General features: G+C 39.4%; 2 protein-coding genes across 3 annotated transcripts in view; both read left to right on the top strand.

Moving 5' to 3' along the window:
- CR2 (complement C3d receptor 2) overlaps positions 1-15711 on the top strand; it is a 40335-nt gene extending 24624 nt beyond the window's left edge. The window contains 13 exon segments of the mRNA XM_054563481.1: positions 24-114; positions 409-485; positions 1338-1745; positions 2129-2305; positions 2380-2467; positions 2823-2905; positions 3438-3830; positions 4832-5017; positions 6530-6718; positions 7363-7386; positions 8078-8153; positions 12782-12887; positions 15649-15711. Coding sequence (XP_054419456.1) covers positions 24-114; positions 409-485; positions 1338-1745; positions 2129-2305; positions 2380-2467; positions 2823-2905; positions 3438-3830; positions 4832-5017; positions 6530-6718; positions 7363-7386; positions 8078-8153; positions 12782-12872 — 1883 coding nt within the window. The 3' untranslated portion in view covers positions 12873-12887; positions 15649-15711.
- Positions 15712-22378: 6667 nt separating this feature from the next.
- CR1 (complement C3b/C4b receptor 1 (Knops blood group)) overlaps positions 22379-27839 on the top strand; it is a 105217-nt gene continuing 99756 nt past the window's right edge. For both annotated transcript variants that reach the window (XM_054563480.1, XM_054563479.1), the window contains exon 1: positions 22379-22644. In XM_054563480.1, the coding sequence (XP_054419455.1) occupies positions 22527-22644 (118 nt within the window). In that variant the 5' untranslated portion in view covers positions 22379-22526. The remainder of the gene's footprint in view (positions 22645-27839) is intronic.

The raw sequence follows: 27839 nt of genomic DNA, 5'->3' as shown, positions 1-27839 counted from the left end.
TCATCACAGTGTCTTTTCTTTAGTGGCAGAGTGTGAACCTGTAGGAAAGCATCGTTATAGAAAACCCCAGGATCAATATATTAGACGAGATGTTAACTCTTCTTGTGATGAAGGGTGAGTGAGTGCTGGCTCAGTTGAACTAGGGCTGCCTTATCAGTGCACCCTGCAAGCTCTGTGTAAGAGCTTACGGCAAAGACCCATCCCTGTCACGTGTTCATGGAAGTGTCGATCGTGCTATTTTTCCGTGTATGGGAACTATGCCTAGGCAATGGCTGATGGAGCTGATGCTGGCTATATTTTTGTGTCTATTGCTTCTTGTCTTAAAAGTGGTGAGTCTACTGAAGAGCCAATAGCTCTTGCTTAGCATAGTGATCATGAGATGGCAAAATGACATGACTCTGTCTCTAGGTACTGGTTAGGTGAGAGTGTTTATCAGCTGTGTCAAGGCCCGATTCCTTGGTTTATGGAGATTCGTCTTTGTAAAGGTGAGTAGCAAATATAACAGAGAAACTGTAATAATGTGAGACCTACTTATGTCCTGGGAGATTTCTGTTTTAGACTATGTTTTGGGAATCAGAATATTAAACTCTGTTCTATTAACTTTGTCAGGTGTTGTTGTCTTTCTACTGTTGCCTCTCTCCACTTCAAAGCATAAGCAACCACTTAATTCCAACATATTCAGTTGCTATGCTCTCTTGTGATTCAGGAATATAAGATGATGAAAGCTGTGAGTATATGAGCCACCATGTTTAATTGGGGTGCATTGTAGTTAAAGGAGATTGGTGTGAGATCTGATCTTTTGTTCTGTATCTACTCCCTTGTATGATCTTGAGTGTTTTATGTAACTTTTCAAGACTGCAGACTTCAAAGTTATTATACTTAAATGATACCTTCCCTACATTGTATATGAGAATGTTGCCTGTCAAAAAGTAGATGCTTAATCGACAATAAATATTCTTGGCTAAATTAGCATATCATCTCAACACAAAGATGGCACTCAAAAAATACTTAATTCTATGCCCCTGTGCCTTTATACAACTCTTGTTTATTAAAAAGCAAATTTAAATTAATAATTTCCTACTGGTTGTGAATGCCTCAACAGTATTATATTAATGTATACATTCATCTTTAACGATTTCCATTACAAAAATCTTTTATGTGAATCCTGTTTAAATTGAATTTTACATGCAAGATGAACTTTGAAATAACTCATATCATCAAAACTTGCTCATATCTTCTGGGAAATGGGGTAACCATGGTTTCATAACCAGGTTCATGCCTCTTCTTTGGTTTCTAATACTGAAGCAGATTTATTTAGTCATTTCTCATCCCTCCAGAAATCACCTGCCCACCGCCCCCTGTTATCTACAATGGGGCACACACAGGCAGTTCCTCAGAAGACATGCCATATGGAACCACAGTCACTTATACATGTAACCCTGGGCCAGAGAAAGGAGTGGCATTCGACCTCATCGGCGAAAGCAGCATCCGTTGTGTAAGCAGCAGTCACGGAAGAGGCATCTGGAGTGGCCCTGCTCCTCTCTGTAAACTTTCCCTCCCTGCTGTTCAGTGCTCGTATCCCAACGTTGCAAATGGATACAAGACATCTGGCAAGGAAGCCCCATATTTCTACAATGACAGCGTGACATTCACATGCAATGATGGATTTACTTTGAAGGGCAGCAGTCAGATTCGTTGCAAAGCCAATGATACCTGGGACCCTGAAATACCCATCTGTGAAAAAGGTAAAACCCAAAGGAGAAAAATGAGGTATTTATTTAATTATTCTTATCTCCCACCCAAAACTACAGTCATGGGAAAAGCCAACAGACCACAAATGACTATCCTATTTCTTCTGTCTATACCAGAATGTTCCATGTGTGTTTTATATGTTCTTCATGTAGATACCTCTTGTATCCAGAATATATCCAGGGTAGATAATGAGAGGGCCTGGTTAAAAATGTGTAGTTCTTTCAAAAGTACAGAAAGCATTTAGTAATTAATTAGAGCTTTGTGATCTTTGGCTTAAATGTCTAAGATTGTCTGTTGTCAAATTCTGTACACTTAATGTTCTAGAGTGTAAATGCCTTTTTTTTGTTGGTATTTATGTGGGGAGTTTTCTCTTCAGACTGCCAGCCACCTTCCCGGCTCCCCCATGGTCGGCATACAGGTGGAAACAGGGTCCTCTTTGTCTCTGGGATGACTGTAGACTACACCTGTGACCCTGGCTTCTTGCTTGTGGGAAACAAATCCATTCACTGTATGTCTTCAGGAAATTGGAGTCCTTCTGCCCCTCGGTGTGAAGGTACTTTCAGTTCCAGAGTTGCTTTTTTCCTTGATAGCAGGCATGTGTAAGTAATTTGAAACTTGTTCCCCTAGAAGCACCATGTCATCCTGTGAGAGAAGATGTTCAAGAGCGTCCAGTTGATTCTCATGTGATTCCAGTTAATACATCCTGTCCAGATGGGTGAGTATGAGATGGTCCATTCAGAGAGGCTCTCCACTTTGTTTTGCACAGTACTTCTACCCTCAGCTTGTCTTGATGACTCTTTAGAGGTTTCTCGTTGCCACGCTCACAGAGAACATGAGGTTCCAAAGGTCCGACTGGCATCTCTGACATTTTAGTTCTTCCTTGACCTGGAAATGGGTTTGTTGTGAGCAACTCTAAATCTGAAATAGTTTTCTTACTTGGAGGGTCAAAGGTTTTCATTTATTTTTGTCAATGTTCTTATTTGGGAGTGCCTCTGTGTTCGTGGTATGAGGAGGCTAGGTTTCAGAGATGTGATATTGGGAAGAAGCAGTGTATTATAATCTCTCTCTAGGTACCAGCTGACTGGACATAACTATCGGGAGTGTCAAGATGCTGAGAATGGGGTTTGGTTCCAAGAGATTCCACAGTGTAAAGGTAAGACAGAAACTAAAGTTGTCAGTGGGATAGTAAGCCATTAGAGTGGCAGGCCACTGAGGAACTAGTCCGTAACTACCTCAACAGTCTTTGTGCCTTCTCTCAGTGAATCTCCGATAAGAAATACCTTTCACGATTGGGTCATCACTGTCATTGGGAAGCAAAGCTGTCAAGTAGAAACTGAGTATTTGGCATACATCTGCTGAATTATATATGCTATAGATTATATATATATTCTATAGATATATGCTATAGATATCTATTATATGTAAATATGTTTATAGTTTGTGGCAATGCAGCTGTATTGCTTTCATTTTATTACTTTACTGTATTTTCAAAATTTTTAGAATGAATGGGTGTTATTTATACAATCAAAGTATTAATAAAATTGTATTAAAGAAAAGATTGTTCATTGACAGAATATTATAGTTATGTGCAATACATGCACTTGCACCGCTCCATTTGTATCTGAATGATGACTGTCCACCTGGGTGTACTTGCTGAAGCAGGATTTCCTGAATGTCTTCTGCAGCCCTTCACTGTCCGCCTCCGCCCGTGGCTGACAATGGGAGGCACACCGGTGTGATGGCAGAACACTTTCGATATGGAACTGAAATCTCTTATGAATGTGACCAAGGATTCTCTCTTCTGGGAGAGAAAACTATACGATGCATCCGTGATTCTGCAGGAGGTGGATCTTGGAGTGGACCACCCCCGCAGTGCTTCAAACCTCCTCCTGTGACCCACTGCTCTAACCCAGAAGTCAAACATGGATACAAGCTGAATAAAACTCGTTCATCATATTCCCACGGTGACATTGTATACGTTGCTTGCAACCCCGGCTTCATCATGATTGGCAATGACTTGATTACATGTCATACCAATAACAAATGGGTGCCAGGTATACCCACTTGTGTCAAAATGGGTAAGTTATTTTAAAAATTTAACTATGAGATATGGCTCAAGGTAAGGAAAATGATTTTGAATTTGCACTTGCTATTTGACCTAAAGAAAAGCATGTGAAAACTAAGGCAATTATATTGTTTTAAGAGATACCTGCCTTATCTTCTTACCCAACTCTTTTTTTCTTCCTTCCTTTCTGTCTGGGTTGAGATAAAATATATGAAAACTGATGGTTAATTGCCAACTCGGCAGTGTCTACAAAAGTTATTAGTTTTACTATATTAGAACGGTAAGAATGCACCTACCATTGCGGGGGGGGGGGGCGAAATGTCGGCAGTAATATTGCTTGATAAATTGGACACTTAAGGCTGTGATACCAGCCAGGAAGAGAACGTCGTGTATTCTGAAGAGTGAAGCTGGCCTTTGGACACTTTGACTTGTCTCTCTTGGAATTTTAGGTATCATTTGTCAGTTTTATTTCTGTCAGTGACTAGGTCACTCTCTCCAATAGAGGCTGGTGATTAGTGACCCGAGAACTGAATTCGAGTCACCAGAACTGTTCTCTTTGGCCAACACAATAGTCTCAGTTTAAGTGAAACATGTCTCTACAGCCCAAGATAAATATTGAACCTCTGATTTAGTGCGGGTTCCCTCTGCTCTCCTGAAGGGCAGCAGTTGCTTGAATTGGGCTTTGGCTGTCATTTTTAGAAGGGCGGGTTCTCTCTCCTTTGTGGTATCTGAAGGGAAACGGAAAGACTACTATTGGCTGATCAATTAGTTGTGGGCTGCAGCCATAGATGTTTCATTATCTTACTTTTGCATTTTCCTTCAGATCATACGCAACCTGTAGAGACAGTGCAAATGTCTGTCCAGTGCTGCTTGGTTTGGGTGGAACGGATATCACTAGATACCAATTAGTTGGCTTGTTGCCTGCCTTCTTTCTGTGTGGCCTTCACCCCCAGATAGTGTTGGCAACGTGTTCCTCTGTGCTAAACTGAAGACCCTTTATTACTGGTGTCTCAGCCCTTGTAGGATGTCAGCCTCCATTTGAGATCCCCAATGGGAATCATACCGGCAGAGATACAGCTCAATTTTTGGCCGGAATGTCAGTCCTGTACAGCTGTGAGGAAGGCTACCTGCTGGTGGGAGACGCCCTCCTTCACTGCACACGTGAGGGAACCTGGGATCCTCCGGCTCCTAATTGTAGAGGTGTGTTATCTCTTTAATGTGAATGCCTTAATTAGATCACTTAATTAAAAGCATTTTAATTAGATTAATATATTAATTAATCTAAATACCACAAAATTAGAAAAATGACTGAGACTTATCTGATGGATGATCACTTACGTAGTCATTTAAATATAGAAAGTTGGAATGCTTCAGTAAATTAAATAATTAAAGTGTATGACACTGTAATAACAATTATGATAAGTATGAATCTGACAAAATGCTAATAAAAAAGGACAATGACTCTTTTCAGTGTATTTCCTTTGAGTGATGGTGGGATTATAGGTATATATTTTTTATAAAAGTTTCAGAATGTCATTTTTATTGGCATATAGAATATGAGAAGTGAGTTCATATGAGGGGGGATCCAAAAAACCTGGAGCTTATTTATTAAAAAATTGTGCATTTATTCTTGCTTGTTTAAGCTTTAGTCACCCTCAAAGTGCTCTCCATTTGATGCAATTCACCTATTGAGGCATTTTTTTCCACTGTTCAAAACAGATTTTGAATTCATCAGTTTTGGTACTTTTTCCGCTTTTTGTTTCACCTCTTCCCCCTTTGAGGACTTTTTTCATCCAGGGAAACAAACAAAAAAAATCTCACTCGAGGTGAGATCAGGTGAATAGGGAGCATGAGGAATGGGGATCCTGCCGTTTTTGATCAAAAGCTGCTGACCACTCAGAGCTGCGTTGTCAGGTGCATGTATAAATCACCCCTCAGGAAATGGGCAGACACGTTGGGAGAGTCTTCAAAAAAATCTAGAGGTCGAACTCAGCCTCTCACAACAGTGTCAGCTGGTGCCCTGATCCGGATGGTTTCCTAGGAGGCTCACCTAGTGGGGGAAGCCTGTACGACAAGGGGCCCGCCCTCCAGAAGATAATTCCATTTTAGGGATTCCTCCTCATGCGCAACATTGGTCGAGCACTTTTTCCTGTGTGCCTGCTACTGTACACAGCATTTTGAGTGCATTGTCATTTAATCTTTTTGAGAATCATATGAATTTGATACTGTTATTATTCTTACATTAGAGATGAAGTCTCAGTAGAATGAAGAGATTTGTAACTTTTCCAAAGTCACACATTAGGAAAGCCTAGCGTCAGGATTCAAATCCAAAAATCTCATAGTATTGACTGCTACACCGAAGAGATGAAAGGAAAAAAGAGGAAGCATAGATGAAGAATTGGAGAGCGAGGGTCAACAATGATAGAACAGTAATTCAGAATTCTTACTCATTTAGCCCTCACAATTTCTCTAATAAGTCATTAAAATTGATCAACTATTAGTTTAGAAACTAAAACACAAGGAAAGAAAGCAATTCCGGTAAATTACCTAGAGGGTGTTGAGCTAGATGGCTCACACTGAAAGACTCTACCTCCGTTATCATGTTATTTCAGTGAGGCTTTACTTACTGAGAATGAACTAAGTTGGTTTTGTAAAACTTTTCATTAAGAGCAGAATCTACTTCATTGGTAAACTGGATTCCTTTGATTTCAGAGATGAACTGTAGCTTCCCAGAGTATATGAATGGAATGCAGAAGGGGCTGGAGTCTGGGAAAAAGTATCAGTATGGAGAAACTGTTACTTTGGAATGTGAAGAAGGATACACCCTGGAAGGCAGTCCTCAGAGCCAGTGCCAGGAGGGTCACGGATGGAACCCTCCCCTGGCTGTTTGCCGATCGCAGAGTAAGTGCAAGGGACTTTGCTGGTACTTGGCGTCCCTGGAGAAAAAGAGATGGAGGGATATCCCTCAAGAGTAGGGACTCCCGAGTTTTAAATGGACATAGGCCTGTAACCAGTGGTACAGAACAGACAAATTTGAAACGTTGGTTGTCTGTTCTACAAAAAGCAAAACTTTCTGAGGATGAGGGAAGTAAAGAAAGAAGAACACTAACTTAAAAGGTGCAAAACTCACGACTTCACATTTTGTAAGGGGTTGCTCCTGAGACTTCCTTTATTGCTGATTCTTGATATATAGGGCCTTTCCTATTTGACAGGGACCTCAAAGAACATGTTAACAAACCAGTTACAGCAGTTAATATTTTCATTCTAACCTGAGAAATCCCTGAATATATTGCTTTTTTAGTTTGTGAACTACCCCATTTTAATTTAAAAAGTGAAAATTCTTAAAAAGTTCAATGAGTTGTAGTGTAAGAAGCTAGGGAAGCAGGGGTAAAACTAAGGTTCCAATTCATCTTTTTAAGTAGGCTGAGAGAGAGAGGAATGCTAACGTAGAGAGAATGCTAAGTCTGGGGCAGGGCCGTGGGACTTCGGGCTACACTGACTCATGCGGCTAGACTAACATGTTCATGGTTTTGGATTCTCCTTAGGCTCACTTGTTCCTCTTCTCTGTGGTAAGTTTTCTTAAATAATGAAAAAACATTCTAATGATGTTTCATAAAAATGTATATAAAATTTGAGGTCTTACATTCTGCCTGAGTGTTACAATTTTTTCTCTTTAATGCATAAGAAACTATCTTTTTTGGTGTTTTAAGGAAATTTTAATGTGCCCTTCACATTACAAACTGTTCCTTTTGAATAGAGTTGAAGAAATCATTTGAACAGCCAGCTATTCCCAGTTTTTAAGTTGAAGGTTTAGTTTATATTTACTCTTGGTCTTTTGCATGATCTGGCACTATCAAAATAAGCTGGCTTATTCTCCAATGGGAAAATACATTTCACAACTGAGAATTAAGTGTTGTTATGCAAAGTCATAGGATCCTTGTGTCCCTAGCTCCTAATTTTATTCCAGTGACAAGAATATTACTAATAAAACTCAAAGGAACAAAGAAGTCCAATAGAACTTGACTGGAACTCTGTGGTCAAAAGCTTGGTGCTTTAGATTAAATGTGGAATAGATTGAACTAGACAAACCCTAAGGTTAAGTGTGATTAGTTAGGAATTCTATATTTATATAGCTTAGAAAGGATAAGTTTAAAAGCAATACACCATATTCTTCACCACTGGGAATAGGTCCCGCAATCACTTCAAAACTATATAGGTCATATTTTTCTGGCATTTGATACTTGCTGTTTTGCTTTCCAGGTCTTTCTGCAGGTTCTGTGATTCTTATCTGCTTGATTGGGGCCACGTTACAGATGATATCAAAATACAGAGTACAGTAAGTTCAGTGCATGCTTAACCAAAATTCACTACAGGTTTCAGCTTCTTGCCTGAAACTAAACATAGAAGCACCAGTTACATGAAAGGAATATAGCAATGTGAGAACTGGAATACAGTGTCTTATGCTATATACAGGAAGCCTTATCTGTAAGATCTTAAAAGATAATGAACACTTATCTAAATGATGTATAATCAGATGACACATTATAAAAATTCTAGAAAACAGAAAGAAAAGATCCCAGAGGTAACAACTGTAGATATTTTAGTATATTAGTACCTGATCTTTTTATCATGTTCTTTTTTTCTTTTCTCTTTTTAAACTAAAATTTTGGCAGTATAGACTCCTGCCTTAATATTTTTCATTTTGCACATGTACATAGTTTGTGTCTTTAAGTCATGCTTTCCTTTTTATGACATAATAGCGTATTGTTCTATTATATGTATTTCTGTATTGTGGAAATGTTAGGTTGCTTCCACATTGATCTTAAAATAAATAAAGATATGAGGAATACCTTTTAATAAACATTTCACAGGTACATGTACTTATTTCCAGTGCTTCTTTCTGGAATTACTAAGGACAAATGTATGATGTTTTAAGATACTTAATAAATATTGTCAAGTAATTTTCCAGAAGGTTTGTTCTAACATGATCAAGTATCAAGTGATTAATGTATTTGTGTTTGCTGTATTTGTGAATTTGTGTTTCTGGACTCCTTTTCTGCTTTATTGATATGACCATTTTATCAAATCTACTTTGTGTTGCTTTAGCCAGCATGGTTCTGTTGGCTGGGCATGGACCTGCGAGCCCAAAGGTCACTGGTTTGATTCCCAGTCAGGGCACCTGCTTGGGTTATGGGCTTCTGTGCTCTGCCCTCTCACGTGCTTACAGAAGGCAGAGGACAATCAGTTGATGTTTCCCTCTCACATTGATGTTTCTCTCCTTCTCATTCTCCTTCCCTTCCTGTCTTTCTATAATAAAACTTAAAAAAATACTTCTAGTAAAAGAAAAAAACCGCTTTATGTTGAAAAAGTATGGCTTTCTACTATTTGGTAGGGCAGGAATCCCTTTGCTATAATTTTTTAAAAATTTTTTCCTCTCTTCTCTTCTGTTTGTTCTTTCAGGTGATTTTTTGATCATTTGTCATTTTCTAAAAGCAAATACGTTATGATTGCATTTAAGTCTATGATTACTTTGGGAGAAATTTGTGTCTTTTCTGTGATGTCTTCCCAGACACACACTAGGCCTTTCTTCTGTTCAACTAATCTTTCACTCAGTTGTTGTTTTCATGACTTAAGTACATCACTAGGTTTCTGTGTTTTGTTATATTAGGTGTTACTGCACAGTAATTAGACATACCATTACTATTTTTTGATTTATTAATTTTCAGTACATTTGAATCTATAATGTTACCAAAGTATGTCATGTAATATTTGGCGAGGATGCAAAACAAATGATCAGTACTTGAGATTTTTGATCAGAAAAAGTTCCACATTGAAGGAGATCTTTTTTTTGGTGCATCTGTGCCTTTAGCTAAGATCAAGTGAAGGTGATGTTTTAGGTGAGATTGAAGAGAATGTAGACAAGAATGGAAAGTTAGTGCGGGTCGAAGGAGCCATTTGAATAAAGACCCGGAGGCTTATCATTCTACTGTTTATTGTGAGAACTACATAAGCAATTTGACATGACTGGGAAATAAGCGAAGGTGGCACAGGTTAAGGGGGAGACAGTGGAATAAAAGTCCCCTTTGACACATAAATCTGGTGGAAATTATAGGGTGCTCTGTCCTGCGCAAAGGATACATTATTAGCACATGACACCATCATGTATCAGCCTGGGAATGTTCTGTGTGCAGAGTTCTCATGTCCCTGTACATGACGGTGTTAGGGAGGATAATCAGATGAAGTCTTACCAAGTCTCGGATTCCGGTGCGGGGTGACCAGGTCATGTCACCCCAAACATACCACCCACAAACTCCACAAAGCAAAAGTTTCTTTAATATTCCAAGTCACCTGGATCTTTTATCTAGTATACAGCCAGGACCATCTGATTACATTGGTCACAGTTGTGTATGTCTAGTCTAGCTTCAGACGTGAAGGGACTACATTGAACCTATGCAGTTATAGTATCGATGAACCTGAGTAGTTTGTTCTAAGCCAGGGAAGGCCTGAGCAGGGCAGGTCTGGCAAGGGTCTACATTTGGGATGGACTTCAGACTATCGTGTTTACCAGCGGATGGTGTTATGAACGACTTACGGAGAAAGGGCATTCTATGACCAGATAAGATGGAGAAATCCTGCATACTGTATTTTTCTCATGGGGATTCACAATCACCATGAGAATAATTAAAGTCCTTTAATGAAGAAGCCAGTTTAATGTTTTTTAAACCAGAGTTTCCCAAACTAATTCGACTGCGCAACTCTTTTTTTCTCACATAATGCTTTTAACATCCCTTGGAACTAATGTTCCATTTAACAGACGTTTGGGGAATCTAGAAAGGTGGTCAGGAGCTAGATCCTGCAGGCCATAAAAGGGAGTTGGTGTTTATTTTATAGGAACTTAAGCAAGGAAAAAATATGTTCAGATTTGCATTTTGACAAAGGGGTGGGACTGAGCCATCGACCAGAGCAGCCGTGGCAGGGATTGAGGGGATGGGACAGATGTTAAGAGGAATCTTCACTGTTAAGAATACAAGATTCCCAAGACTGTGCAGCCTGTTGAATGTGGGGAGAAACAGGCCCAGAGAACGAGTCAGGAGGCGGTCGCTGGGTGGTCCTAGGGTTTCACCAAAATAGGAGAGGTGCATGTTTGTGGGGAAAGATGATGAGTTCAGTTCTGTCCATGCCACTTTGTGGCACCTGTCATGTAGGACACAAGAGAGGGGCCAGGGCTCAGGTAGGTGGCATTTAACTTACAGCTGAAGCTTTGGGCCCAAAAAGAGCATCAAAGATAAAAATAAGTATGAGAAACAGTGACGTCGGGACAGTAATGCTTAAAAGGAGGAGCAGAAGAACAGTCAGAGGTAGGAAGAAAGCTAGGAGACAGTAGCTTCACAGAATTGCAGAGAGAAAAAAGTCTCAAGGAAAAAATTGGGATGTCATTTGCGTGGCTTTCCTCACAGGAAGTTGGAAGATAATTTTAGCCAAGAGTAATTACAAATTTAAATAAATAGAAAATGTGGGCTCTATCTCTTTCCTTCATTTTCCTTCCTAAGTTTGCTATCACGACATGGCATGTGTGGGAGAACTTTCAACCTTTCGAAATGTCTACAAACTCAAATAATTCATAGTATTGCAGTGTGATCATTAATTTTATTAAGATAATTGTATCACATGTTATTATTTAAGTGCCTCAGTTGATATAAGCCAAACAAGTTCAATTTATTTTTTGAAAGTTGATAATCGGCATTTGAGTTGCCTTGAATACTTTTTGTGAATGAGACGAATGATCATTTAAAAATGGATGGGGAGCAGGATCACCACTGGGACGGGGGGATGTTAGGGGGTGGAGGTGTGAGCAAAGAGGAGAAAGGACTCACGGACATGGACAGCAGTGTGGGGATTGTGGGGAGCAGGCGGTATAAGGAGACTAAATGGCAATGAAAAATAATAAACTCAATAAAAACAAAAAATGTTAATAAAAATGGATGTCTGCTATGGACATGGACAACAGTGTGGGGAAATGACCGTGGGAGTTAGGGTGTGGCCTTGGAGGGGGACAAAGTGGGAAAAATTGGGACAACTGTGATAGCATAAACACTAAAATATTTTTTTAATTCGATAATATTAAAAAATGGATGCCCTTTAACAAAATTAAATATTTATAAAAGTCATCTAAACATTTGAAGGAGAAACTATATTATTCTTTTCTAGGCCTCTAATATATTTTGATAAAATGTAAATATCACATTGACCTAAAATTGCCATTTTATCATATTCTGAATGGATCTTCCTATAAGCTGACTTCTTAATTGTGGTAGTGAGAGACATACTATAAGTAGCCTTAGAAGTAGTTTTTCTTTCCCAGTAATTTTGTAATACTTTATTTCTGAGTTCGGCAAGGTATCTTAATCACATTTTCTTGTCCTTTGCTAGTTTTGGCAAAGTCATTTTAGAAGAACAGGAAAGTGTATGTGCTTTCAAAGAGGAAAAGTAAAGATGTCCTCTTAAAAATCATAGAAAGCTTTCAGTGCTGTTTGATCAAGTGAGGATTTTGAATTAAAGATCAAATACAAAAATTTCCTTTTAAATTAAATTGGAAGTTTATGTCCCAAAAAGGTAAACCTATGATTATATCCTTAAAAAAAAAAAAAAGGCTTTAATTTTTTTTTTCAAACTGGGGGTCATAGTGAGTAATTAAAAACCCTGGATCTGATAGAAACCTGCTTAGTATCAACTTTTGATTTGGACACTTGGCAGCCTAGCAAGTTGTTTATTTTTACAGGCCTTTCCCCCAAAATGGGGATTTTAGTGATTATTTCTTAGGCTATTTAGGGCAATATAATGGAATCATCCATGAAAAGTACTTACCATATATTGGGAATTATGGAAAGAAAACAGCTGTTACATGTTTATAGTAATCGTGGTGAATGAGTAAAGATTTTACTTTTTTTTCCTTCTTCCTTTTAGCAATTATTACACAAATAAAAGCTCTGCAGAAGATCTTCATTTAGAAACACGAGAAGTATATTCTATTGATCCATACAACCCAGCAAGCTAATCAGAAGACAAACTGGTATCTAATGAAAATGAAATATTTTTTATTAATTTCTATGTCAAAATATCCTTCAAATTCTATTTATCAATAAGAATAGTGCAAAGTATGTATGGTTCTATTGCACAATTTTTAAATAATCTTGCATAGAAATTAATTAGGTCATATTGCCAATTAATGTTTCTGTTATTTTTTAATTTATCCATTCAACAAGTATTTGAATAAATAAAATGATTAAGAATACTATGAATAAAAAGATGGTATTATGAAAACAAATAAAGTAAATAACAAATAAACAAAGGGGATAGATAGGGCAAGGTGGTTAGAGGGGAACTTCTCACTGAGCAAATGGCATTTGAGCAAAGAGTAGAGTGAAGTAAGGAGCCAGCCATGTGGGGGAAGAACATTCCATGAAGAAAGATCAGCAAGTGCAAAGACCATAATGCATTATGTGCATGCTGTGGCCAGTGTGGCTTAGCATGGACTAACTAAAGAAGAAAGTGGTAGGGATGAAATCAGAGAGGTAAGGGAAAGAGGGTGATGATGATGACGTAGAGTATGGTAGGTCATTCAGTGAGTTTATTCTGAGACGGGAACCATTGGAGGGGTTAAGTGGGGAAGCAAATGATCATTGTAACTGCTGTGTTAAGAACAGTGTAGGAAGCAAGGGCAGATGATGGGGAATCAGTGAGGACTCTACCACAATAATGCAGGCAATGAGTGGCTACCACCAAGCTAGTGAGAAGAGGTCAGGTTCTGCATGCCTTTTTAGGATAGTGACAGTAGGGTTTGTTGCCAGTTTATATTAGAATATGAGAGAGAGGGAGGAACCAGTAACAATACCAGTGTGTTTTGGCCTTAGAAAGTGAAAGGATAGAATTGCCATCAATTAAAACACTTGAGAACTTGAAAGCCAAAATTGCAAGAAAAACCAGAAGTTCCACTTTGAAGATGTTAAATACGAAATAGAAAATAGACATCCAAGTAGAAGTGCCAAGAAGGCAGCTGGATGTACAAAATAGATACAGGGTCAAGATACAAATTTGGGCCCTGTTGGTGTATGGACTTACATCATAACAAGATCGAATAAGATCCTCAAGGGTGAGAAGGAGGCTAGGGAACAGAAAAGGTCCAAGGGCTGAGTCTTGGATCCTCCAACATTAGGAGTCATGGATTGAGAAGGAACCAGCAAAGAAGCATCCTTGACACAGGAGGAAACCCCCTGTGTGTGGTCCTCTAGAAGTCATATGAAGGAAAAATTGCAAGGAGGAGGGAATGATCACCTCTGTCAAATGCTGCTGATAGGTCAAGAAAAATGAGGAGTGAAAACTGCCCATTGTGTTTAGCAGCACAAAGCTCCTTGGTAAACTTGAGAAGAACTGTTTTGGTAGAAAGGAAGGAAGCAAGACCCTTACTGAAGTGAGCATGAGAGAAAGTGAAAGGAGAAAAATTGGAGACATCACCTATGGACAACCCTTGCAAGGAGTTTTTTCTGTGAGGAAGAACAGATAAGTAGAGTGAAGGCAAGAGTAAGAAGGAAATGAAGGGAAATACTTTAAAGAATGGAGACATGGCCGCTATGCTGCTATTCCTGTGTGCTGATGAGAACGATCTAGGAGAACGTGGGAAAATGATGGCAGGGGAAAAAAAAAGGCAGAATTGCTGGGGCGATGTCTGGGTAAGTGAGAAGGAATGGCATGGAGGGTGCGAGCAGGGTAGCATAGACCTCAGATAGGAGCACGGCCTTAGGAACAGGAAGGAAAGCAGAACATATGGGTGCAGATGAAGGCAGGTGGGGAGATGTGGTGAATACATGTGTGGGTGTTCTCTTCTGATGGTTCTATTTTCACACTGAATAGAAAGTAAAGTGAACAGCTGAGAAGATTGGGAAAGGAGATGATAGGGATTTAAGGAGAAAGGAGAAGGCATTAAGTAGCCACCCTGCATTGGCAAGCAACATCAAGGGTCCCCCAGAGGTTTCCAGGAGAAAATGGGAGTGAACAGTTAAAGGTGTACTGTGCCCAGATATTGTGCTGAGAGTCTCTCATGCCATATCTCCTTTAGCTCAGAGTACAACACTGAAAGTTGAGTGTTACCCCAAGAAAATACCAAGGTAAGCAGATAATATCTGAGATGAGAAAACCAGGGCTAAACGATTCTCTTGACCATGGTCTCGGGTCAGTGATTGGCAAAGGTAGATTTCAAGCTCAAATCTGACATAAAACTGCTTTCCTTTACATAATGTATAAAATAAAGATACCACCTCTGACCTCTTAGAACTTATACAGTAAAATTAAAAATAGGACACATACATAGCAGAGTGTAAGAATACATTGGGTAAAGAAGATACAGAAAAACTGCTCTGGCAGTAGAGCAAGAAGAGCTTACTTGCTGCTGCTGAGTCAGAACAAAGGGGTTGCGGAGAACAGGGTCAGGCCGTACCAGAGGGATCGGTACATTCAAAGTCATGGGGATCCAGAGTAAAGCTATTAATTTTTTCTTCAATGAATATGTAAATAAATGAGAATGAGACTCTTGCTTCAGTTTCTCCCTCACTTTCATTTCTATTTATCGATATAATATTTAATTGCTATTTGTTTTATATCGTATTATCTGAAGAAGGACCTCTTAATAGAATGATATCTTCTTATAGGCTTCATGCTTCATTGGTGATAGCACTTATAATTGGTATATACAGAGACTGGTAACACTGCCATTATTTAAACTTTGATTTGCACCCATGTTATTTGTGCTGCTACCTAAACACAATTATCTATTTCAGTGTGCCTTCTTGCTTGGAATCCAACTGAATGTGGATTGGAAAGAAACCATTTGCATATCAGCAAGTAGGGGCTCAACATCAATGAAATGATTTCACAAGCTATTTCTTCCTATTTGCACTTATTCTGAAGCAGAACAATGAAAGTTTGCTTGATGATAGAGATGGGAGCCCAGTTTCACTGCCACACGCTCTTCAAGGAGCTTTGAAGCCTAACCTGTGATGTGTCTGGAGTCAGGCTGTGGCTGTAACCAATTGCACAGCTTGGACGGTGTCATCTTTTCAAAGGCAGGCACTAAAATGAACTGTCCATCTATGCAGACTCTTCTTTTTGTAATCAGCATGCTTACTGTTACCATATACTTTTGGTTATAGTGTGGTTTTAATTATTTAAGCAAACTATGAAGCATTTCTTGGGGTTAGTATGGACATACCTTTGTTGGGAAGTCTGATTTTATTTTAACAATGGATTCCTTTTCAGATATGGTTAAACATTTCACTTCTATTTCCACTTGGTTTGAGTTTTTCTCACAATATATTGCCTTTGGTTATTGGATTTCTGGCAAAGTTTATTGGTTTACTTGTTGCTTTTCCATAATCACTCAGTAATTCTAATTTGCACAATTTTTTTAAGTTATGAAAGTCAAGTTTTAATTCTAACATTTTTGTATACTATCAATCTGTAGATATTTCCTTGACGGTTTTGTCAGAAGCTCTAGTTGCTTGTAAAATGTCACTTGATATTATGTACATTAGTTATTCAAATAAATTTTATCTTAAAACCACCTGCCTTATATAATTTTTATTTCTGGATTCAATGAACTATTGAATACACAGACACAGGGTTTTTAGAGTTCATGATTTAGCATTCATGCATTCTGATACCACCTCAATGTCTCTTTGGATTAAGTCTTAATCTACAAACTCAATTCCTTCTTCCTCAAGAGTTTCTCTTATATTTGTCTAGCTAACACATTTCCACAACCAATCACCACACTCTTCCTCTCTGACCACACTCTAAATCCAGTTGTCAATTTTCTCTCTTCCAGCATTTAAACCCCTGAGGAAATAAAATCTTGCTTCCTGGCTACCAAAAATTTACTCTCCCTGACTATGTATGCTATTTGTGGTATTTTTTAAAAATTGTGGTGAAAATTAGCCCTGGCTGCTGTGGCTCAGTGGATCAAGTGCCAGCCTGTGAACCAAAGGGTCACCGGTTTGATTTCCAGTCAGAGCACATGCCTTGGTTGGGGGCCAGGTCCCCAGTTGGGGGTGTGTGAGAGGCAACCACACATTGATGTTTCTTCCCCACTCTTTCTCCCTCCCTTCCCCTCTCTCTAAAAATAATTAAATAAAAAATTTAAAAAATTGTCTAAAAAGTATAAAACATAAAATTTTGTGTCTGAACCCTTGTTAAGTATAGTGTTCAGAAGTGCTGAGCGCGTTTACATCATTGTGAAACAGATCTCTAGAACTTTCCCATCTTAAAAAATAAATGCTATTCCTACTACACAATAACTCCACAGTCCCCCTTCCCTCCAGTCCCTGGCAACCATCATTCTACTTTCTGTTTCTATGAATTTAACTACTTTTGCTACTTCATATAGGTGAAATCATACAGTATTTGCATTTTGTGACAGACTTATTTCACTTAGCATAGTGTCTTCAAGGTCTATCCCTGTTATAACATGTCAGAATTTTTTCTTTCTTTTTCAGGCTCAATGGTATCTCATTGCACATTTATACAACATTTTGTTTATGCATTCTTTTGTCGATGAACATTTGGCTTGCTTTCGCCCCGTGGCTGTTATGCATAATACTGCTGCAAACACGAGTGTGCAAATATCTCTTCAAGACATTGCTTTCAATTCTTTTGTATATATACCCAAAGTAGGATGTAGTTCAGCATCTTTTATTCATTCCTATCTTCACCTTCATTTCTTTAAATTATCTTTTCACTCAGGCCAGCTACTGTAATCTTTCATCATCTCTATTTTCATCTTTCTCTGGACAAACGATGAAAACATCACAGGACAACTCTCAACTTCCTCCACCTCCAAGCTTATCTATATCCACTCGTCATTTCCAACAACCACTTTTCAGAGATTATACTCTTCTTTCCCATCCTCTTCCCTTTCTTCCAGGACATTGCTCCATTAGTTACATGCTCTCTCATCACTGGCTCCTTTCCACCTGTAAACCTGCTCAAGTTAGTACCCATTCACTTGCAAGTGACAAAAATCCATCTCACACTGGCTTAGACCAAAATAGGATTTTATTGTGTCACATAACAGCAAAGATCATGGGTGCAGTTGGTTTCAGTCAAAACAGGAATTAAATATTCAAATCACATTCTTAGGAATCTGTTCCATCCTCTCTCCACTTTACTAACCTCTGCCTGTGGTTGACACTCCCCTCAAAACTGGAAAAATACTTGCTGACAATGCCAAGCACACACCTCATCAGCATAGCAGTCCAGCAAAAAGGGTTTTTCCTGTCCAATAACCTCTTCAAAAATCCCTTCATTAGCTCTGATTTGTCAAACATGGGCCACATGCCCTCAACTGAATCACTTACTGGGGCCAGTGCAGTGAAATAGCAGATGACAAAGCCTGAGCTGCCTGCCCAGGCTTGGAGCTGATCAACCTCAGTGGTTCTTAAGTGGGGTGACCAAGTTCTCCCAGAGGACACTGGCAATGTCTGTAGACATCGTTGGTTGTTAGAGCCGAAGGAGGGCAGTGTTTTGGCATTTAGTGGGCAGAGGCCAGATATGCTGCTAAACATTCCACATGCACAGGACAGCCTCCCACAACAAAGAATAAGTTGTTTTAACTGTGTCTCATGTGGAAAACCATGGCCTATGTGAACCACATGGAACTAAGTGAAGGAGGGAATTCCCCAAGGGAATAATCAGGGGGCCAATTCCAGATGAAAGGGCCCACTTTAAGCAGCCCAGCTGAAAACAAATCCTCCAAAACCATCCATATTTCTCTCTTAAGCTATTTCCTTTACCACGAAATTATCTGAAAAGGTGGTCAACCTTAGTTACCTCAATCATTTCACTCATTCACTCAACAAATAATTACATACATCCTTCAGTGTGCTAAGCCATGTTTTAGGCCATAGGATAGAGCAGTGATAAAATGAAAGTCTTCATGTAGCCTTCATTCTAGTGAGGAGAGAGAAACAATGAGCAGATTGACAAGTTATAATGGAACAAATAATATAAGTACAATATTTTAAATTATATAAAAGAGTGAAAAAAAGAAAGTTCAATGAATGTGCAATTGTTAATAGTGGCCAAGGAAGGCTTTGTTGATGGGGTCACATGTGAGCAAAAGAACCCAAGATGAGGGAGGTAGCCATGCAGATAGCTATCTGGTCAGCAATTCAGAAAGTGTTCCACGCAAAAGGAACATTAGAAGGAAAACGAAGAACTATGCCTGCTATATTAGAAGAAATAACAAATATGTATACTTATGGTAGTTTCCATTAGAAAAGGAAAAATAGTGATGCTGAAGAGAGAGGAGGATTCCTGGAGTGATGTTTTTGAGCAAGTAAAAGCAGATGAACAAGTTGTCCTGCACTAGGAGAGACGGAGAAGTGAGCCTTAGATAATGGTGTGAACAGTGGAACCGTAGATCTTCGGCTGAAGTGATATGAGAAGTTTGTGGAAATCTGTTTTGATTGCTTCTATTTTCTCCAAAAAATAGCAGAAGCATTATTAATAGACTTAGAAAATAGTAGGAGACTTCTACATTCAACATCGATATAAAAAATATGAAATAGTCACTTAGGAGAATGACAGAGTAAATGGACTAGGCAGATACCGTAGGAATACCTGGCAGCATTACAATGGTCCATTTGAAATGAGTTGTCTTGAAAGTAAGACCAGTCATCATGGATACATGCTTTTCTCCAGCCATGTGCAGTTTCTAGGGTACAGGGGCAAAATTATGGAGAATTGGCTCTAACCAGGATTACTCTTTGTCTAATGCATATGATAAGTGAGAGAAGAGCAGTGGCGCTGAGGCTGCATACAAGACAGAGATTACAGTGAGGGAACAGGGAACTTAACTCAGTAAGTCTGAAAGTGAGGACACCAGATGGTTTGAGACTGAAAGATGGTGGTAAGATAAATGGGTGGTAGGCACTGAGAAATAAAAAGGTTGCTGGGATGACAGCAAACTAGAAGGGCAGGACTGGTAGTTGGATGGTGAGATGGTTGAAACTCTGGAGGGTTTGCAGTTATTAATGAGGACAAGATCTAAGGTACTTCCATAGGCATGAGTGGCAGAGTAGAGTGAAGGACAAGATCATTGGTAGAGTAGATCAAGGCACTGAAAGGCCAGGTATTTGAAAATAACATTGCTTTGAATATTGAATCACTGAGGGGTGTGAATGCAGTAAGAGTGGTGAAGGTTGCTGTGAGCTAGGAGCTAAAACCTCCAAAGAGACAGCAGATGTGAGGGGATTAGCGCAAAAGAAGTGGTAATGGGTGGTGTATTCTGACGGCATGTGATGTAAGGCTGGGAGTTGAAGCTTCAATTCCCTTTTCATCAGTCTACTAACATCTGGCTGCTTCTTCCATTGCTCTGTTGAGAACAGCTTGAAAGGATGATAACAGGTCCTTGAAAATATGGTACTATGTGTATTGAAATGGAGGTGCAATGAGTGATATGATCAAAATAGATATTTTTTGGCAGTACAGCCTTAGAAGAGCAACTGATGGAAACTAATGGAAAATAAAAAACACTTCTCGCATTTGGGACACTGTCCTTTCTCCACTGGTGAGAGTCAGAGCTGAGACTTGAATAAAAGGGACAAATGAAGTAAGACAGTGTCCAGGAAGCCTTGTATGAGCTAAGGCTAAGCATGCTGAGTTACGGAGGTTTGCTGGACTGTGGGTCTCCACTTGTGAAGCTGCACTCAGTGTAGTTTTCCACCGCAAGGGTCTTAGCTCCACCATGCGTCACAGCTATGCATGGAGGAGAAAAGAGCCAGCACATTCACTGACATATCTGCTACAATACCTTTTCAAGCCTCTTCCTACCCTCTCTCTACAGTACTTAATATTTGGAATTCCTCCACTCTCCACACAACTCATTCCAACTCTTGCTTTAGAAACAACTGACTTTGGTTCCCACTAAGTTTGAAATCTGGGTTCTAGCCTCAGAGGCTACAGACCTCTAAAAATTCATGGCTAGGACTTACTCTATATAACTGGTTTCCTTTGTAATTCATGTACTTTATTTTATACATTTGAAAATAATCCTGAGAAGGAATCCATAAGATTGACCAAATAGGCAAAGGATCCATAAATATTTCCTTCCCAAAGAGCCTCTTGTTGGGCCTTTCTGGAAGTCCAGCTTCATAATCAACAAACTATCTATATTCCCACCCTTTACGGAGAACATTCCCACACCCCCGGACCTCAATAAATTCCACCTGTCCCATACCCAAGACTTTATCAATTAAAAAAAAAAACAACAAGAAAAAAACCTTTTATGCTTTTTCTTGATCCAGTAACTCTCTTTTCCTCTCTCATATTTGTTCCCTGTTGTTATGGTAACATGTTGCCTTGTGGGTAAAAATGACACAGGTTTATTCTTTTACAATTCTGTTCAGAAGTCCAAAAAGAGTCCGATAGGGCTAAAATCATGGTGTGAGCACGACTGGTGCCTTCTGAAAACTCCAGGGGAGAACTGCTGACTTGCTTTTCCAGCTTCTGGAGATGACTGTCATTCCTTGGTTTATGGCAGTATTGTTCCAATCTCTGCCTCAGTCACCACCTTCTCCCCTCTGATCTACTGATTTCCTCTAACCAGGACCCTGTGATTGTATTACCCACCCAGATAATCCAAGGTAATTTCCCCATCTCAAGATTCACAGAACCTCTCGTCACATAAGGTAACATACTCACAGGCTCTAGGGATGAGGACGTGGACATCTTTGGGGAGCCATTTTCAGGCTACCACACACTCCCATTTCTCCCGTCTTTGAACTCTTAACCTCATGCTCCAAATATGTCCCACCCTCACATTTTTTTTTTATTCTAATCAATTGTAAAACCATTCATTTAGAATCCTGGAGCAAATTATCATTTTACTTTTCTCACCACTAACTTTAAGAAAAGAAGTAACCAATCTCCAATGCGCAAGCAAATTTTGTTCATTCCATCTCCAGCATCTTTTTAATTGTCCACTTTATCCCCAGCCAAGGCCAGTATCAAATCTAACCTGGATGATGGCAAAGCCTCCTCGGTGGCCTGTCCATCTGTTACTGTCTTATTCCAAACCAATCTTCATACTGAAGACAGAATTATATTTTAAAACTTCAAATCTAATTAAGTCACCCTCTTGAGAAAAAATAAAACTTTCAATGCCTTGGTATCTCTCAATTCAACATAAAGAAATTGCTTCATCGTCCCTCTACCCTGTACATGTTGTCTGCAACTGTCGCTTCAACACAGACAGCAAGCATTTCATGAGCTCACTACCCCCGCAAATTCTTGCAAAGGGCAAAAGTCAGAGAGGAGTGTAAAGCAGCTGAGCTGGTAGGATCCACTTCCTTTGGAACTGCCCGTTCAGGCAAGCAAAGCACCTCGAGGAACTGAGCTTTGCTAGATTTTGTTTCTTTACGCAGGTCCCTAAGGTGGTCTCTGGGAGGCAGACTCTTTAGAAACAATGTAAATTGCGAGTAAACAAGACCTCGCCCATTAAGGGGAAGCTGTGGTCAAAAGGTTTTTGTCCCGGAACCCCAACCTCGCTCCCCAAACCCTGGGGGCGCACCCTTGTCTGTGGCCTCCGTCCTCTGAGCTGCGCTTCCCCATGACTTGGATATTCCAGATTGCATCGGGTTACTAGAGGTGCTTGGGGAAGATGGGAGGCTCTTCTTCCAAGAGCCAGGAGCCTCTCTGGCCGCCGGCGCCCCTTCTCTTCTGCTCCGGAGGAGCCTTCCTGGCGGTTCTGGTGCTGCTCGCGCTGCCGGCAGCCTGGGGTGAGACGCGCGCGGGCGTGGGGAGCGGACCCGCGGGCAAGGCAGCCGCTGGACGTGCGGCTCCTGGGGTTTCGTTTTCAGAGGGCTGAGCTTGCGAGAGGGCGAGGGCAAGGGAGCGGGGAGCTCTGGGATCCCCTCTGCGTGCCCTCCTTGCCTCTGGGTAAAAGGTCGCGTCCCCGCTTGCAGGGCCCTCTGCCGTGCCTCGCGCGGATGAAAGCGCAGGTGCTAAAGCGTGCTGCGCGAAACGCCTGCTCTTCCCGTAGGGAGAGAGGCTGGCTGTGTTAGAACGCGTCGCTTATCCTAGTGGAAGAAAAAGGTCTGGAAGGCCGACTGGCCTGGGTCTTAAGCCTAGAAACTTATTAGCTGTGAAGAAAGTGGATACCCTTGCCCGCGTCCGTTTTCTCACGTGTAAAATGGGAACACTGATATCCCTATCTCGTGATGTTGCTCCCAAAATGGCACAGAGCATGCCAAGGGTCTACCACAGTGCCTGCCAGTTCATTTCTATTCCCCCGCCATTAGCTCTGTACTTTGTTCATAAGAGTGTTTGGACAAGCGGTCCCGGGAGGTGCAGTTTTCAAGTGAAATTCCCGCATCGGGCTATATTCAGCCCACTCACAACCCAAACCACCCACCTCCATCATTAATGTGAACGTACCGAGTGCCTACTTTAAGAGTCCTTGCGGGCTCTTGGTGTTAGAAGAGCTTGCAAAGTTCCAGAACCCGGTGTAGGTAGCCTCAGGTAGAAGGAACTGTGCAGAGGTTTATTTACTGTCTTATTTTACTCATGTGGTTAGTACAAAATAAAGCCTATTTTAACTATGATGGAAATTTTGGAGCTGCCCCTTTCCTTCCTTCCTATTAACTTCAGATAGGTAAACAACTTCAATAAACAACTTCACCTAGAACCCTTGTCTTCTGTTCGGCTTTCCCAGGGGACTTCTTAGTTGCTTCAACTCATTGGCAACATCTCAGTTAAGTGACAGTCTTGACTCTATTTGTCCAGCTTCTTCTTGACAAGGGAGTTTGCTCTTCACTGTCACTAGGTGCTTTACATTCATTGTTTCTCTTCTAAGGAAGGGGAAAAAAAAATAAGTTTTCATAAAAGTTGGTATTAATATTTTCTCTCCTTAGACATGAAAAGCTCCCCAAGTAAGATAAGTGATCTGCTGCCAGTGCTTAGAAACTGTTGTTGACCTTGTGAATATCTGGTTCCCTTCTTGCTAGGCTGTCGTTATAGTTTGCCTGTGTTTAGTAAGTTACTGTTGTAGAACAATCACAGATAGTTAACTGGAAGAAAAAAACAAAAAAGATTTACCAAGGTTATGACAATAACTCGCTAATGTGGAACAACTTAAACTAAACAAACTAGTGATTTACTTGCCAAAGTAATTTAAATAAAGGAAATGCTGCTGGAAGGCTGACAATATCACCGCGCTTCAGATTGAAAAGAAGCATGAGAGAGCTATGCCCCCAAGGTGGATGCATATAGACAAAGGGCGGTGGGGTTTTATGTAATCTCTGCCATGAAGAGGCCAGAATTCTGGTTTTCCAGCATCTGCCAGTTACCAAATGGGGGCTTTGGATCCAGTAAGCCAATTAACATCCCTAATTTGCAGTGTCTATGAATATAAAATGAACATAATCGACATTGGGTCATCTGAGAGGGCTATTGCAAAAATCACAAGAGGAAATATATGTGATGGTGTTTTCATAGTCTGAAAATTCCCGACCGGATCCTGACTAGGAAGTCACAAAAGAGAATCTAGAGGCTACAGGATGACTGCTATGGAGACATCTCAGCTTCAATGATCAGAAAAGGCTGAGTGGAAGCAGCATGGCTTAAGCGGCACTTTAGAAGTTAATCTAAACAATAGTCGTACGGGTTGATTGTAAGAGAGTTGATAAAATTCATCACACTAACGAAGCAGTTCTGGGACAGTGTTTAATATAGGGCAGTCTCTGTCGCCCTCTCCTGGGCCTCAGGTCAGTGGCACTCTTGTGCCCTGCTGCGCAGAGATGCAAGGTAGAACGGGGGAGATGGAGGATTCAGGTTGCGTTCTGTGTTTTGTGAGATTTCAGTTTACCTATGCTCAGATGAGAAATTTTATGCCTTCTATTGCCTAGTTATACCTACTGTAACCTTTATGATTGGACAAGTAACTTTATAATTTTCTCGCATGAAAACACAGTGTGAAATAATTCTAATGAGGTCAACTCAAGCAAACAAGAAAATGGCATACCTGACAACCACTCTTACACACACATGGACACACAAACACACACAGACATATGTATGAGCTCTTTGTCAGAGACATTAAGAGGAAATCACAGTGTCAACTTCATCACAACTAAGTTGACAAAAACAAAAATGTAGAAAATATCCAGGAACTAGTTGAAATATATTCATCCATCATTTTTAATAGAGAAGCTCCCTGTAACTGTATTTTGTCCTTTTATTTGTTAATGATCATATTAAATTATTATTAACAAAACACCCATAATGTTTATTTCATTTGTACCCTGTTTATTTAAATCTCAATTTGTATGCAGTATACAATATTAGTATACACATACAATTTATATACAATATCAAATATAAATATTAAAATATAGTATTTACTGACATGCATAATGACAATTGTATTATGTGTCTTTTATATGACATGTTTATATACAAAAATTATGTTACATTTATAATCTACAACATATATAATACATAATGACATTATACATTATAATTATATCATTATATACAATAGCCTTATTAAGCTATATTATATATTATAATATATACTATGAGTTATAGTTTGTATATATTGTTTATATAAAATGTAATATTAAATGTTACAGCTCATAATATATTTACTAAATAATTTATATACCAGATACCATATTATATATTATAAATGAGTACATTATGTTACATGTGTTATGTAATATACCAAATGTAATACACAATATGTTTACTTTATATAATACACACTTATACATAGCATAAAGTATATAAAGTTTTAGAGTGCATGATTTTCTTTTTCTTGAACTGATAGCCTTGCTTATGTGGAAGTAATTGTGAATAAATTGTGTTTGTAACAAAAATAAATCAGCCTGCCTTGAATGGAAGGTTTGAATCAGAAGTACTTGAGAGTGGACTGTGTCATCCAAGACAAAAAACTACAATGACGAAATCCACTCACTGGAATGGCTATAATTTTTAAACCCAACCATACCAAGTGTTTGAAATACTAAGGTGAATAAGTGTTTGAATTAATAAGGTGAAGTAGTATGACTGTCATATACTGCTCACTGGTAAAAAGATATAACCACTTTGGAAAAGAGTTTGGCCATTTTTGAAAACGTTAAAAACACATTATCATATGACCTAAGTATGTTCTTGTAGGTATTTACTCATCCACGTATTCAGGAAAGCTGAGATCACTGGGCACTGATCCTCCAGTGCTTTCCCAACAAAATCTACTTATTCCAAACTAGCTCCGCAAACAGAGCACAAAATAAACTCTTGAAAGCAAAGTGAGCATGCCCAACTTTTCAGAATACTGTAACCTACCTGCTGGCATTTTCTTTTTCTAAAAATAATAACTATATTACTATTTATCAAGTGCCTTCTATGTGTAAGGTGCTACTAACTGCTTTGCATTTGGACTCTATGAGCAAACCTACCAGGTAAATATTATCATCAGCTTTCTGAAGGTGAAACTGAGACTCAGTGAAATTAAGCAGCAGGTCAAAGACTTCAGAGCTAGAAAGTAGAGGACATAGGGTTCAAGACCAGGCCTCTATGAATTCAAAGTTTTTAACACTGTATGCCGTTATCTTTTGTATTAATTTCTTGTTGCTGCTGTAACAAATTACCACAGACATAATGGCTTAAAGCAGCAATTTTCCTCCAGCGCGCCACAAGAGGAACACTGGTGTGCCACAAGAATTTTAAACATGCAATAGCTGACTATTTAGTCGGGTACCTTTACTTCCGTAGATTATCAAATTAAAAAAGAAAATGACAACAGCCAACACAACAATAGCAGTCTGGTGTGAATGAATCAAAATTACACCTATTTTTTTTTTGTCAGATTAGCAAAAAAAAATTTTTTTGGTGTACCCCAGGATTATGGTAATTAGTTTGTGTGTGCCCTGAGATGAAAAAGGTTCAAACTCACTGACTTAAAGCAATAGAATGTTTCCTCTTACAGTTCAGGCTGTCAAATCTAAAATTAGTCCATAGGGCTGTGTTCCTTCTGGAGGCTCCAGGACAGCAAGGGCTTTTTCTATCTTCCAGACTCTGCCTATAGCCTTTGGGCTTGTGGTCCCTTTCTCTACCTTCGAAATTAGCAATGCAGCTTCTTCAAATCTCTTTCTTCCGTCTCCTTTGACCCTTTGCATCCCTCTTATAAACACCTTTGTGATTATATTTAAGGCTCACACAAACAATCCAGGATAACCTTCCCATCTCAAGATTCTTAATCACGTTTGCAAAGCCCTAGTGCCACATTATGTAACATTCCCAGGCTCCAGGGGTTAGGGTGCGGGTGTCTTTGGGAGCTCATTGTTTAGCCTGCCGCATGTTTCTACACAGATCTTCAGATCTTCGTTGGCGCTCACTGAGGGAATCCATTACCGTTAGAGTCCAGCTTAGGAGCAAATGGTTATCGCCCAACAACCTGCAGTGTATACATTGAATATGACTAGGGAGAGTTTAAAATACCACTAAATAACTTAAATATATGATAATGATAGAACAAATGGCAGGAGGGAAATAAATGGAGTTAGCATTTTCAATGCTTCTTGCATTATTGGGGAAATGTTAATTACATGTTAATATGGTAAGAATGCATGTTCTCTTTATAGGAACAATAAAAAGAATGTGTAACTAGTAATATAAATAACAATAAAATCATAACTATAATTGATAGTCACAAAGAAGGAAAAATAGAAAAGAATAAAAAATATAGGACAGATAAAAAGCAAATAGTAAGATAGTAGGCCAAATCCCAAATATATCACCAATTATATTAAATATAAACAGATATCTTCACTTTAAAGACATAGATTGTCATACTGCTGCATTTCCCAGACTGAGGTACCCTGGGAGCTTCCATGAACTCACAGGAGACTGATGGGATATTTGAAATTTTCAGTGGAAGCCCAGCAATACTCGGTACCTCTCAGACACTGTG

The sequence above is a fragment of the Pteronotus mesoamericanus genome, unplaced genomic scaffold (assembly GCF_021234165.1).
Source record: "Pteronotus mesoamericanus isolate MK-2021 breed Mesoamerican mustached bat unplaced genomic scaffold, CSHL_Meso_final scaffold_705, whole genome shotgun sequence".
Taxonomy (NCBI): domain Eukaryota; kingdom Metazoa; phylum Chordata; class Mammalia; order Chiroptera; family Mormoopidae; genus Pteronotus; species Pteronotus mesoamericanus.
The sequence above is the reverse complement of the archived record's forward strand: the minus strand, read 5'-3'. Positions and strand labels throughout refer to the sequence as shown.